The sequence below is a fragment of the Ochotona princeps genome, chromosome 5 (assembly GCF_030435755.1).
Source record: "Ochotona princeps isolate mOchPri1 chromosome 5, mOchPri1.hap1, whole genome shotgun sequence".
NCBI lineage: Eukaryota > Metazoa > Chordata > Mammalia > Lagomorpha > Ochotonidae > Ochotona > Ochotona princeps.
The window spans coordinates 89,388,482-89,403,683 of record NC_080836.1 but is presented as its reverse complement, the minus strand read 5'-3'; the positions used below and the strand labels follow the sequence as shown (position 1 = coordinate 89,403,683).

Sequence of the window (15,202 nt, the reverse complement as noted above, 5' to 3'; positions counted from 1 at the left end):
GCTGGTTCTTTCGAACCACATCCCTGAAACCGACCTGCCGCTCCTCAGAGGCTCTCGGCCAGAGGGCTGCCAACGAGCTCAGCAGGGGCGCCTTCTGCAGCAGCTTCCCTCAACGCAAAGAGAAATTTTCACAAAGCAGCCCCGACTTGGGGGCTGCATTAAACAAAAACCGTGCTGGGAACGAGTGGGCATTGTAATTAATTTGGATATCATGCCCCTACAGTCTAGGATGACTAGTCAGTTCTTCAAAGCCCAGTCATACCAAAGATTTAAAATGGGATGCTGCCATAACAGCAATTCAACAAGCTCAGATTAAAAACACAGTGTGTCCCGGCACTCAGCCAGGAGGAGAGAATGCTAAGAAGCAGAAAAGGCACTATCTGTGAAGGCAGGTGTTGGGCAGGGGTAGTAATAAGCACAGCAAAGAACTCAGGGACGGTGCCCTTGGTGGAAGACAATTGGGGAGAGGTGGTCTCCAAGACTGGAAACACAAGACGAGGGGGGCAGTAAGGCTGTGCCTTCAGTCACCAGCCCCTTCCCTCACTGGCTGAGCTGATCCTTTTCCTGAAGTGGATCACCGGCAAATAGAATGGGGAACAAATCCCACATGAAGAACCCTGAGGCATCCTGACAGGGACATGTCATTAATCTAATCTGTAGGAATGTGAATCTCAGATGTGGCTAAAGAAATGCGTGCCTTTCAGGTACATTTAACAGTCAAGAAACTGCCTGCACCTCAAACTCCAGCTAAAAATGATGTGCAATTAACTTCGCGAAGCACTACAATTTATAAGTACTTTGAATGTTAGTGGATAATTTTAAAGTGCTTGAAAAGTAGTTGACTTGTCTTTTAACAAGTACTTCAAAAGAAGGCAGACAATTTGCTGACATCATGAACCTGCTTGTTTAGAAGTGAGGCTGTGTGGCTGGCCGGTCCAGCGGCACCCTGGGTACACAAATAGCCTGTGGGCTCACCTGGCTTTGGGACTGGTGCTTGGGGCCAGGGCTCCCCAAGGCTCTGCTTTGCCTTTATATCCATAGAGAGGGCTTCTTCTACTCTGACCTCAGGGGCCTCCAATGCCCAGCTACCCTTACTCACCCCATCTGGGCCCTCCCATGCCTCGGCCTCACCCCCAGAGCCCTTCTCGCCGGATGGCAGCTCAACTTTGCTTCCAGAGCTGGGACCCCGGGCAGGAGTGCCAGCTTGGGGAGCTCAACACACCCAGCATTAGCCTCTGGTCCCTTTCCTGGGATCATCACAAACAGACTGGCAGGCAGGTGGCGGGGTGCAGGCTAGGCAGCCAATTTCCTTTATACCTTTGAGAATTCCCTGGGCAAGAGTTGGAGACAAACTACAACTGACCTTGGCCCATTTTCCTGACCAGTGTCCTTCTGATAGCATTATGGCCAGAGCAGAGGCCACGAGACAGGTGTCAAAATCCAAGGGAGGAACAGGGGAATGAAGCAGGGAAAAAAGAATGAATACCCGCTTGGCGTCACAATAGCGAAGTCCGAAGGCATGAAACTGAGGGAAGAAAGTCGGCTTGACCGCGATTATCTGCGTGTAGAGTTCTGCTGGCCGGGACATGGCTGGTGTGCCCGACAGTAGGATCACCCTCTTGGCCACCTGGAAGACAAACAGCCACTGGTGCTCTGAATTGGGAGGGACAAAGGGAGTGAACTCAACCCCCCCCCGCCCAGGAATGGCAGAATCTCCTGGCATGTGGCACAGCCACCTCACACGTACTTGGGCACTGTCAGCATTGCCATTTCTCAAGGTAAAACCACCTTTAAATTCAAGGCAGATACCAATTCTCTAGGTACTGGAGGCAGGCCTCATTCCAGAGCTCTGTGTGCTTGGCAACCTGGCTCTCCCTACACACAGAAAACCAGAGAAATGACTGCCTGTGGCAAGAACCAAGTGGTGCTGCTGAGTTGTTGCCTGGGGCTGATGCAGTGGAGAACGGCCCAAGTCCACAGGACCCAGTGCTCACGTGGGAGATCTGGAAGAAGCTCCTAGCTGCTGGCTTTGGACTGGCTTAAACCTGGCCATTGTGGCCATTTGAGGAATGAACCAGCCGAAGGAAGATCTCTCTGTCTCTCTCTATAACTCCGCCTTTCAAATAAAAATAAATCTTAAAAAAAAAAAGTCAAGCATTTTTCTTCAAGTCTCTGCTGCTTTCATGATACCCTCTGCCAGTCTGTATCCTGGCATGTAAGACAAAGAAACTAAATTCTATCTTTCCTGGTTTCCCCACAAGATTACAGATTATCAGAGATCAAGGACTGGGCTGGGATGAGCTCACATTTCTTTTTTGCAGCCCTAGCTGTCTGGAGTGGATTAAGTAATCCATAAATGCTCCTTGTAAGCAGAAAACAATTCAGGGAACATGGGACAAACTCAAAGGACGTGGACTGCACCATGAAGTGGGGATGAGGGAGTAACAGGTGCAGACTTCCCACAGAACAGATTCTGACATCCAGCTGAACTCTACACCTGAGAGCGACACCCAATCACACGCCCACGTGGAAGGGCCAGCGACTGTCTGCACAGAAGCCAGGGTTCATTTTCTTTCTTTCTTTTTTTTTTTAAATGATTTATTTATTTTTATTGGAAAGGCAGATATACAGACGAGGAGAGACAGTGAGGAAGATCTTCTGTCCGATGATTCACTCCCCAAGTGAGCTGCAACGACTGGAGCTGAGCCAATCCGAAGCCAGGAACCAGAAACCTCTTCCAGGTCTCCCACATGGGTGCAGGGTCCCAAAGCTTTGGGCCATCCTCGACTGCTTTCCCAAGCCGCAAGCAGGGAGCTGGATGGGAAGTGGATCTGCTGGGATTAGAATCGGCACCCATATGGGATCCCAGGGCGTTCAAGGCGAGGACTTTAGCTGCTACATTATCGCACCGGGACCCGATTTTCTTTTAATGAAAAATAGGGCCTTCACTGACTCAGCTTCAAATGGTCTTGGGCCTAGGGAACCCCAACACAAGCCTATTTTGCAGCCTATAAGGACTTGAAGCAGTTTAGGCCTCCATTTGCCCTCCACTTGGATCAGCAATCAGGAAGTCAGGGGGAAATGGTCAACTCCAATGACGATGAACTCCACGTTCCTGACTACCTGGTCACCAACCTCAACCAAGAGCTTCCAGCCGGAACTCGCCACCTCTCATTAGGAGAGAACAGGAAGTGAAAACTTAAAAGGAGACGTGCCTGCTGTCACAGAACATGAAACCATCATAAATTACTGGAGGTCAAATTCCCGCCAGCTCTGAGGAGCGATCCTACCACAGAGCTCGGCTGTCTAGAAACAGCTTGTTAACCACTGTAACCTTGACTTAATGACAGTAATAGAAGCAAATCATTGGAAGTAAATCACCTAGGAGAGAAAATTAGGCTTTCAGATGTTTACATTGCCTCATAAAAATAAATAAATATGTAGCAGTGGGAAGAAAAATGATTCCTCATGAATATACAACATACAGCGCTCCTGCCCTGTCAGCACCCCCAATTCCGAATTCCACTATCATGGGAGAGCTGTGAATTTCTCCAGCTGTAATTTCCCGCAGTCCAATTACCCAGGCCTTCTAATTTCCTGCAGGTTTCACGCAGTCATTACAATAACAATGAGCTTCTTGAACGAAGTCTGTAGCATCTCTTGCGTTGACTGAGCACCAATCAACAAGAGATGATACGCCTGTCACCCCCAACCTGTTCCCTGCATCACTGTGCATGCCTGGGAACGGAGCTTGGGCCAAATCAGCACATGGACCAGGGGATGGAAGTTAGCTGGGGACTTGTGCTAAATATTTACAGGATGCAGTTAATAGTATGTCAGTTCTCCCATCCCCGCCCAGGCTAGACAGTGAGAGGAGAATTGCAAATGAACAAAGCAGAGATGGCATTACAGGAGTAGGCCAGCACTGAAAAGAAACCAGAATGGCATCCCATCCATTATGGAGTGATTTAGACGGTTCCCTGCTCAGCCACAACATGTCTGAATTGTCACCTCTGTCATCTCCAAGACCTCTAATCCATGACCAGCCCACACAAGTCACGTGACTTCTTTGTCTCCACATCTGAGAATTTTCAGGTCCAGAAAACATGAATCCATATGACGACTCAAATCAATACTAAGCAGAACACTTTACAGTTGGCTTCTCTGGCTAAGAAAACAAAAGGGACATTCAAGACAGCCACCATGGGCCAGTGTAAGGAAATTACTTTTATTTGGTGTTGGAAAGAATGTGATTCATGGGGCTGGAGTCAGTGCTTAGCAAGTTAATCCTCCACCTGTGGCACTGGCATCCCACACGGGCATCGGTTCTGGTCTCAGCTGCTCCACTTCTCATCCAGCTCGCTGCTTATGGCTTGCTGAAACAGTGGAGGATGGCTCAAGGCTGTGGGCTCCTACACCCACACGGAAGACCCAGAAGAAGCTCATGGCTTTGGACCAGCCCAGCTCTGGCTGCTGAGGCTATTCGGGGAGTGAACCAGCACATGAAGGATCTTTCTTTTTCTCCTTTTCTCCTTCTCTCTCTGACACTGTCTTTCAAGCACAATAATCTTTTATATATATATATATATTCTTTATTATATATTATAATGTTTTATATATATAATATATAAATATTTTAATATATTATATATGTATATAAACTATATGACTGATGGGGCAGACACTGCTGGCAGCAGAGCAGTTGGCCCATGGCTGGCTGTGGAGCAGTCCTGCTGAATGGCCCACTGCAGGATAAGCTGGCGTACATAATGTGTCAGGGAGAATCCAAGGTGCTAATTCCGAGCAGATAATCTCCACGGATTTTAAAATCTGAATCCAGAGAAGGCCTGCTAGAGAAAGGGTGAAGTTGTTAAGTTGTTTTAAGGTCACAGTAGAGCTAGTCCAGGAATGTTCCGCTAGTTTCCATTGTCATTATTTTCCCTCAACAGAGCTTTACTGAATTATTCTGATAGGCCGTATCTGACCAAGACCTTCAGACTAAGAAAAAACCCAAGTTACATTTAACTCAGTCCCAGTTCTTATACCGAGTATTATTCCTAGTGGTACGTTAAACAGATTTAAGGGACTATATCCAATTCAGCAAGACATGCAGAAGGCGGTGACATCAAAGAGAAGGCCAAGTCCACACCACCCAGGTGTTCCAGCACCCAATGCCCATGATCTAACAACACTGGGGCTCTCTGTTATAACCTGTTTTGAAGTCAGGACACTAAAGTTCTCGCCTTGAATGTGCCGGGATCCACATGGACACTGGTTGTAATCCCAGCAGCCCCGCTTCCTGTCCAGCTCCCTGCTTGTGGCCTGGGAAAGCAGTCAAGGACAGTCCAAGGCTTTGGGATCCTGCACCAGTGTGGGAGACCTGGAGGAAGTTCCTGGCTCCTGGCTTTGGAATGGCGCAGCTTTGGCTGTTGCGGCCGCTTGGGGAGTGAATCAATTGGGTGGAGGATCTTCCTCACTGTGTCTCCTCCTCTCTCTATATCTGCTTTTCCAATAAAAATAAATAAATCTTAAAAAAAAAAAAAAAAAAGAAGAAGAGGCCGGCACGATAGTGTAGAGGTTAAAGTCCTCACCTTGCACGCCCCAGAATCCCATATGGTCACCAGTTCTAATCCCAGCCAACCTGCTTCCCATCCAGCTCCCTGCTTGTGACTGGGAAGGCAGTTCAGGACGTCCCAAAGCCTTGGGACCCTGCAACCATGTGGGAGACCCGGAAGAGCTCCTGGTTCCTGGCTTCGGATTGGCTTAGCTCTAGCTGTTGCGTTCACTTGGGGAATGAACCATCGGACGGAAGATCTTCCTCTCTCTCTCTCTCTCTCTCTCCTCCTCTCTGTATATCTGCCTTTCCAATAAAAATAGATAAAACTTAAAAAAAAAAAAGAAGAAGAAGAAGAAACAGAGAGAAGAGCATGACTTTTTTGATTGAAAAATATCAAAATGTAGGGGCCTGCCTCATGCAGCAAGTCAGGCCTCTGCTCCTAAAGTCAGAATCCCATATCAGGGTGCTGCTGTTCTAGCTCTGATCCAGCTCCCTGTTATTGAGCCTGGGAAAGCAGTGGAAGATGACCCAAAGGCTTGGGCCCCACAACCCAAGTGGGAGATGCAGAGAGAGTTCTAGGCCCCTGGCTTTGGCTCAGCCCAGTCTTGGTTACTGTGGCCATGTGGGCAGTGAAATCAGTGAATGGATTTTTCTCTCTTGCATTGCCTTTCAAAAAAATTTCTTAAAAAAAAAAAAAAAATCAAAATCGTACACGAGAACATCCCAAATGATATAATCATAGTTGATTAAAGTACTGCTATTTTCAACTTCAAAGCATGCAAAAACACCTGTGGACACACATAGTTAACATAGCAGAAATCCTAAAATGAAATACCGAGGTGGGTTTCTTTATGTGGAAAAGATAGATTCTTTTACTGTACGTATTTTAGTGCCAGTAATTTCTTTTTCACGTTGGACTCTGCAATGAAAATGGGCACTAATTCAGAATGACTGGATGCGGGGCACTTCTCTCACCGCCTCATCACACCAGGGAAGCAGGCAGAGTCCACAGGCTGACATGTCTCAGCGGCAGCAGGGCCGGGCTTTCTGCTCCATGCTTCCACCGGCATGAAGACATGCCCACGTTGGAGGTATTGTTCAAAGCCGGGTTACAATCCACCAACAGGAAATGGACCACACAGATTTGAATAATTATAAAACAGAATGCTACTTTTAAAGTTTACTTGAGGCAGAAAGACATAGAACACATTTCCACCTGCTAGCTCACTACCCAAATGCCCACAAAGGCCAGACCAAACCCAGGAGCTGGGAATTCCCTCTCCTACCTAGGTGGGAGGGACTTAAGTCTCTGAACCATCACGTGCTGCATTCCCAGGTGCCAACTAGCAGGAAGGAAAACCCACCATGAAGCACTCATTTCTAGGCACTTGGATGTAAGCATCTCAAGTGGCGTCTTAACCGGCTGCACTACAACAGATGACTTTGGAATGCTATTTGTAAGAATGAAGGGGGAGTCATTTGGAAAGAAATGGAGTGACTTTCAAAATACCTGAAGGAAAAAGGACAGATGTACAGAACATTCTACAGAAGCAAAAGGAAACACACAGAACTATACTTACAGGGGAGTGAGCTACTTTACAGAACTAAACCCGAAAACGCGCCTTGGGGACAGACAGCACAGCTCTGGGGCCCAGGGGTGAGACAAAGGCCTGCCATTGGCTGGTCACCTTTTATCATCTATTTAAGAAAAAGGAAACGGAGAAAGCTCATGCCATGCGCCACTACTTCATCTAGCCAGGCAATACACATACAAAAAGTACTCCTTTTCACAGAAACAGAACCCGCTAGTATTATGAAGAGAGGCAAGACCTTGGGATCTCTCTCTTTTAAAAATGACTTAATTTGTCATTATACTGTGGTAACAGTACAGTAAATCTAGGTAAGCAAAACACACACTAAACAAACCAACCAACCGAAACTCACCAACCAAACCAAATTCAGTGGTCAAGAGCGTGCTGCTGGAATCACATGGAAAAGAAAGAGTTCCCGACACAGCCGCCGGGGGATGGAGGAGGGGAGCAAAGTGGGTATCAGGACTGTCCAGACTGGACATCACGGGCTTCTAGCAAAGCACAAAATGAAAACTGATACAGGGCCCAGCACAGTAGCTTAGTAGCTAAAGTCCTTGCCTTGCAGGCACCAGGATCCCATATGGGTGCTGGTACTAATCCCTGCTGGTCCAGTCCGCATCCGGCTCCCTGCTTGTGGCCTGCTTGTGGTTGAGGACGGCCCAGGGACTTGGGGCCTTGCACACACATGGGTGACCCAGAGGAGGCTCCTGGCTTTGGATTGGCTCAACTCCGGCCATTGTGGCTTCATGGGGAACGAGCCAACAGATGGGAGATCTTTCTCTTTGCTGCTCCTTCTTTCTGTGTATCTGCCGTTCCAATAAAAATAAATACATATTTTAAAAATAAATAAATAAAACTTCTAAAAAAGAAAGTCGACGGACCTGATGCAGCAGCCTAGTGGCTAAAGTCCTCGCCTTGTACGTGCCAGGATTCCATATGGGCACCGTTTCATGTCCCGGGGCCCCACTTCCCAACCAGCTCCCTGCTTGAGGCCTAGGAAAGCAGTTGAGGACAGTCCAAAGCCTTGGAAGAGACTCCAGGCTCCTGGCTTTGGATTGGCTCAGTTCCAGCCGTTGCGGCCACTTGGGGAGTAAATCATCACACAGAAGATCTTCCTCTCTCTCCTCCTCTCTGTATATCTGACTTTAAAATAAAAAATAAGGAAAACTGACACAGCAGTTCCAGATGCAGAAATCCGTTCTGATGGTGCAAGGTACACCTCAGTGTACAGTTCTTCGCTTGTATTTTTTACAATTGGAAAAATGGGAAGCAGCCTAGTGCCTGTTCCCGGGGCTGAAGAATGAGCTAAGTCTGGCAGAGCGCTCCATGCTCATGAAACAGTGTGATCCTGCATTGTAACTGACAGGTTAGAAAAATATCTGTTGCCCAGGGTTTCTTCAATTGCAGGGAGATTTAACCTCGTTCTTTACAGCTTCTGGTCTTGCTTGTTTGCATACATTCACATATAAAAATACGAACGCCTTGCTCAGCAGCCCAAGCAAGCATCTTGTGGGGACAAGAAAGATGTCGCTTCCCAGGTGATAATGGCACCAGTTTCTTACAACCACGTCCTTTAGATGCTAACTGTTGTGGCCAAATGCAACACCCAGATTCTGCAGAGGACTGAGGCCCTGCTCTCCCAGAGTGCACCACAAAGTTTAACAGGCTCATTAGGCATCTTTCTGAAAGTATCAGAACACAGTTCTAAAAGATGTATGTATTAGAGGAACGATCAAGTGCTATGAAATTAGGCCCTGACGCGGCTTTTCAAAGACATCCTTGACTTCCTCCAATTATCCTCTTATTCCAAAAACATTCAGCTTACTTTCCCCAGTGTACTTGTACTTGGATCAGTGTCTCTCCAGATGGGCGGGACAGTAGGAGATGGGCTGGGGAGTAACAGGTCGTCTCCAGGGCACATTGGCAACATGTGGAGACAGCTTGGGTAAGCACAACTGGGAGGAACTATGGGCATTCGGTGGATAGAGGCCAAGGATGCTATCAGACATCCTACAGGGGCCAGACAGCTCCCCTTAACGAGGAATCCTCTGGCCCGAAATGTCACTAAGGCTAAGGCTGGGACATTCCAATCTAGATGGAAAACAGAGCTGAGAGATGAGAGGTTCAGCTAACGGAACAGCATAAGCTGCCCCACCTCACGCCTTCACCACAGTCCTGCCCCAGTCCGGCATTCGGTGCAGTCAACTGGACAGAAGACAGTGGCCTCAAGACCGGTGACAGCAGCAGGCCAGGCTTACAGGGTCCGACTTTAAAATATCAATGCACTCAGATTCTACAGCAACTGCAGACTCCAACACACCAGTTAGTAGTGTGAAGGTATGTTTTAAACTTGCCACTCTGAAATACGGCCAAGATAAAGAGGAACCGGCTGGGAAGGGTGGATCTCAGGCCCCAACACACAGGCAGCCATCTGACACTGCAAAGCTTCTGTAGTCTACTGTTAACGATACAATCTATTTATTGAGCAATTTCTTTTGTCTCAACAATCAGGGGTGCAGATTTCCTTTTAGTTATGGCTGTAATATCAGGTCCACAGTACAAAGACCTACTAACATTTTTGTCTAAAGAAAGCATACAAAGAAGGGTCACCATTCTAGGAAAACCAGTTCATTTAAGTTGGGTCCCCAAGTGGCTAATGATACACAAGTATTTATAGGTTATACTGGCAGAGCATCAAGCTTTTTGAGGAAAGGACTTTGCTTTTAGATGTGGGTCCTGTGACACAAACCTGTCCTGGAAAATGTATCATAGTACTGCCTGGTCCTAAAAAAAAATTAAACTTTTATTGTAAAACACAAGCACCAAACCACACCGACATTTAGCATATTTGTTCTGCTGAGTTTGGATAAAAAGTTAAACCTTCTTATTGCTTCTTTTCCCTCAAAGATTTAATTTATTTATTTGAAGGCAAAGTGTGAGAGACAGAGAGAGAGAGAGATCTTCCATTTGCTGGTTCACTCCCTAAACACCCACAGGAGCCAGAACTCCAGCCAGGTCTCCCACGTGAGTGCTGGGAACCCAGGGAGCTGGGCCACCTCTGCTATTCAGGGTGCACATTAGCAGGAAGCTGGGCAGGGAGTGGAGGCGGGACTGAATCCCAGGCACTCTGCTACGGCAGCAGCTTAAGCACTGCTCCACAATGCTGGGTTTTCTTAATGCTGCTACAACACAAATGCTTTTTTTTGATCCAGTTATTTTTATTGCAAAGTCAGATATACAGAGAGAAGAAACAGAGAGGAAGATTTTCCATCCACTGATTCACTCCCCAAGTGGCCACAATAGCCACAGCTGAGCTGATCTGAAGCCAGAAACTTCCAGGTCTCCCATGCTGGTATAGGATCCCAAGGCTTTGGGGCCGTCCTTGATTGTCTTCCAAAACTACAAGCAGGGAGCTGGATAGGAAGCAGGGCCACCAGGATTAGAACCAGTGCCCATACAGGATCCCAGTGCACACAAGGCAAGGACTTTGGCTGCTGGGCTGCTGCGCCGCAACCAACAAATGGTATCTTTTTTTTTTTTTTTAAGGATTTATTTTATTTTTATTACAAAGTCAAATATACCGAGGAGGAGAGACAGAGAGGAAGTGGAGCTGCCGGGATTAGAACCAGCGGCCACATGGGATCAAGGCGAGGACCTTAGCCACTAGGCCACGCTACCAAGCCCCAAACGGTATCTTAATACAGCACAGCGTATAGATGCTCTTGGCTTGCTCAGCTCACACAGAACAGAGTGGATATCTCCAGCCACCTGTGAGAGGTTTCTAACTTGTCATACGAGGAAAAGGGACTTTTCTAATTATATTTTCCCTTTTCCCAGGCTGTTGCAGGGGGATTCGTGGGGAGGGATTTGCCAGGTTAGGCACTACAGCATAGCCAGTTAAGCCTCCTTCTGAATGCTGGCATCCCATATGGGCGATGGTTTGAATCCCAGCTGTTCCACTTCCAATCCAGCTCCCTGCTAATGCACCTGGGAAGACAGTGGAAATGGCCCAAGTGCTTGGGCCCTGCACCTGTGTGGGAGACCAGGAAGAAGCTCGGCATCTTACTTTGGATCCCCCCAGCTCTGACCACTGGAAAAACTTGGGGAATGAACCAAATGGATGGAAAGATCTGCCTTTCAAATAAATAAATAAGTAAAGATTTTAAAAAAATTAAAAACAGAAAAAAGAAAACCTGGGAGCCAACACTGTCAGGGTAGGGCCTACAACAAGGAACAGACACAGGAAGGAGGCCAGAACGCACTGTAGAGTACATGCGGGACAACATTCAGACAAAGATGTGAGTTCATAGTGCATTCCCATGCGTGCCCACCATCGCAGAAAGGAACGTGGGGAGCTGGGCCTCCGGTTGACAGAACAGGCATAGTGTAGCATAGGAAAGGCCTTGGCTTCTAAGACAAGGCCCAGCATGGCCAGCAGTTAAGAACCAGCTGTAGTCTGGTTCTAAACCCGGGTAACTCATCTCCGTGGCTCCCAGTACCCTACTGGCTTTGCCACTATCAGTGACTTAGCAATAGGAGATATCTCCTAAGCTGCTTAGTAGACTAGCTGCTGGTGGCTCCTGCTAGACCAGAAGGAAGCCGGAGGAGGAGCCTGGGGTCCAGACTTGGTAGCTCTTCAACTTCCAAGACAGGTATGACAGCGCGGGCTGCTGGCTCCACTGCAGGGTCTCAGGAGGAAAATGAACTGGGTGCAGTGAGTGACTTGATGTCGAGACCTATCGCCAACCCCAGGCCTGGCCGCAGCCCTGCTCGCTCTCCAGGACCCAAGGGAAGCCCCAGCAGATGCTGCCGATCCTGCGGCGGACCCAGCCCTGGGCTCCCAACCTCTGCTTGGCAGTACTCACCTTCAGGAGGGGCATGGCTGCGCGGCAGCGGGCCGTCTTACTATTCTTGAGGAAGTGAGATTCATCCTGAAAAGCAAACAGCCATGGAGGTGAACAAGACCTTCCAGAGTAGACAGAACGCACACCTCCTGCCTGGCTCTGGCCTGCTGCCTGCCAAGTGTCGGACGCCTCCCTGGGGCTATATTCATCCAGGAAGGATCCAGGGTTCTGGAGGCAGTGTCTCTGCTGCTGCATTCTGGAACAAACACTTTAGCTTCTGGGGAGGCTCTGCCAGCAACGAACTGGGCTCCAGGGCCCTCTGCTTGTTTCCTGCTTTGTGAGGGGCATGGGCATGAAGTACGCAGACCCACTGAGTACCTTGCTCTGGGTAAGGCCTGGGGCAGAGAGGGCAGCAGGGAAGAGGCCTGGTCGCCCCCTCTGCAGCTCACAGTGCAAGGATGTCAGACACACCAATAGCTAAGCCAGGACACACACAGGCACAAAGATGGGTGTGGACACAGCACCGTGGAACTCAGACCCAGGGGGACAATTAGGGTGCTGCTGGCCTCCAGGGACTGCCTGGGATGCTTGGAGCCCAGAGGCTTATTATCTAGAGCTCCATTCCATGCACAAGCCAACATGAAGTCTGCTGTGGTCTCTACGTTCAAGTGTCTATACCTTACTATTGACTGGGGACAAGGTCACAGGTGGGTACAGAGATTCCTTGTTGAAGGACTCTGAGTGACGTGCGACTCTTGCCTCTCTGTGATATCAATTTTTCCATCTGTAAAGTGGGTGTAACTGTTCCTAATGCCTGTGACTGTGGTAAGTCTTCAGTGGGCTGACAGAAGGCAAGTCCTGACCCTCAGAAAGCACTCTATGGCATCATACGGCCTGTGGCTGCCATGGCTGAAGTTGGACAAGAAATCCCAGCTCCATTTCAGCTACAGAGAACAAAAGCAGTCTCAAAAGCATCATAGAGGGGTAGGTAAGATGACAAGCACTGACCATCAGGGCAGGTTCCAGCCCCAGTAACATCTGTCCTCCAATTTCACGACAACTGTGAGAAATGTGCTCACAAAAAGAAACTGCAGCAAGTAGGGGAAATCCAAGGGCTATGGGAAGACAGCAGACTCTTCCAGCCAATGGGTGCAAGCGTAGCAAGACAGAAATGGATCACAGCAGCGGCTGGAGCTGCAGCGTGCTCCTAGGGACAGGGCATCTCAGAGGCACCGCCTCATTCCTCCAAAGAGACCTGGGCTCTCACTCAGCTGCAGAAATAACCAACAGCGGCCCAAACTCAGGCAGCAAGTTAGGTCAGGGCAGAGCCAGACAGGCAACGATGCTGAGGCCAGGTGCGATGAGGCTGTCATCAGGATTCTCCAACTTGCTAGCTTCTGCCTGCAGCCATGCTCACTGCCAGAGTCACCTCATACACAGGGTAGGACCAAGTGCTGTGGCAGTGTGTCAAGCTGCTGCCTACAACACTGCCATCCCGTATGGACACTGATTCAACTCCTGGCTGTTCCACTTGCAATCCAGCTCCCTGCTGACTTTCTAGGAAAGAGCCCCTGCAACCCACTTGGGAGATCTGGAATGAAGTTCCTGGCACCTGACTTCATCTTGGCTCAGCTCTGGCTGCTGGGGTCACCTGGGCAGTCTCTCTCTTTTCCCTCTCTTTCAAACACATTAAAAAATAATAATAATAAAGCAAAACAACACTGAAACACAGGACACCTGGCTGTGTGGGGCGGGGCGAGACAATGGGAGGATCCCAAGGTAATACACAAGAAAGGCAGGCATCCTTTTCCCACACACCCTTCGCCATTGTCATCATCCTGGCACACGTCTTCCAACGGGTTTCATTTCACACGGAAGCTGACAATTTGTTCAAAGCCACACCTGAATTGGTGCCAAATCAGAAATCAGACTTTAGAGCTTTGTAAAAACACTCATGGCTGAGAGTTCCGGTGCTACGAACGTGGTGGTGCTCTCAAGTGAAAACAGAACAGACACCCGCTCCCTTCCCCACGGGCAACTGTGTCTTCTCCCACAATACTCTTGTGTGAGCTGGGTCGACACACTCAAGTGTTGACAGAGCTGGCCGGCTGTCCAGGCTGCCTGTGCTGTCCTTACGAAGTGTGTGAGCAGCTAACAGGAGGTGACACAGGGACTGACAGATGTGCTGTCAGATCTGGGAGACACTTTAAATTCATAATAATTATAACATTAATGTACAACTTCTTTTCTTCCCAGTGGTGTGAGACAGTATGGTTCCACAGTGGGTGGAAGAAAATTGGTTGACTGTTGACCTGTAGGTCTAACCATCACAGCTCAAGCCCCTGCTGTCCCTTGCTGTCTCAGGTGGACTGAAGGCCATGTGCGGGGCTTCACCCACGACCCCACATTGGCCAGAGATGGGCTAGAACCCCTCAGCGTGGCTGATTCACCATGTTTTGTTAAAAACTTCCCATACTGGAGAGGAAGAAATGTCTGTTCCCTGCAAAATAAACACAAGGGTATTTATTCTCCTAGAAACTGACTTGAGGCTCAGTGAGACATCTAAATTCTCAGCGTTTTCAAGCAAAGTTTCCACAGGTAAATTCCTGTGCCAAGGTGCAGGCATGTGGCCTATCAGCTGAGACACTGGTCCCAATATCTGTGTCCCAGCATCTTAATTCCCAGCCCTGGCTCCTGACTGCAGCTTCCTACTAATGCAAACTTTCAGAAGTGTCAGCGATGACTCAAGAGACTGGGTCCTGCCTCACCTACAGGAGCTGCCAGCTTCAGCCTGGCCCAGCTCGAGCTGGCGTGGGGATTTTGGGAGGCAATCAGTGCATGGGTTCTCTCTCTCTCTGCTTCTGTGATAAGAAAAAAATAAAACAAGAGAAAGCAAAACAATCCTTGTGAAATCACTTACAATGATAATGACTTTAAAGGAGGCAGTTTTCAGCTGTTTGTCCAACCTGCTGAGAAGGTCAAAACTGACAATGTTGACCAAGCCGGCTGTCAGACAATCCTTCCCGGTCACCACAACGTTGACCTTGTCTGGGCTCAGAGATGGCAGCCACCGCAAGAAGGCCTGGAGGGGACAGGGTTGGTGACAGGAGAGAATGAGAACATGGTGGTGCAGCTGCCAACACCCGGTGGCACTCTCACCATGGGCCAACTTCAGCATTCTCAGAATGAACCCCGTGCCCCTTGTGCGT

The 15,202-nt window shown here is 48.7% G+C and overlaps 1 protein-coding gene across 2 annotated transcripts in view; it reads right to left on the bottom strand.

Moving 5' to 3' along the window:
* Positions 1-15,202, bottom strand: part of SMARCAL1 (SWI/SNF related, matrix associated, actin dependent regulator of chromatin, subfamily a like 1) — a 51,112-nt gene that overhangs the window by 17,278 nt on the left and 18,632 nt on the right. For both annotated transcript variants that reach the window (XM_058664985.1, XM_058664984.1), the window contains exons 9-11: positions 14,914-15,075; positions 12,015-12,080; positions 1,487-1,627 (exon numbers count right to left, since the gene is read on the bottom strand). In XM_058664985.1, coding sequence (XP_058520968.1) covers positions 1,487-1,627; positions 12,015-12,080; positions 14,914-15,075 — 369 coding nt within the window. The remainder of the gene's footprint in view (positions 1-1,486; positions 1,628-12,014; positions 12,081-14,913; positions 15,076-15,202) is intronic.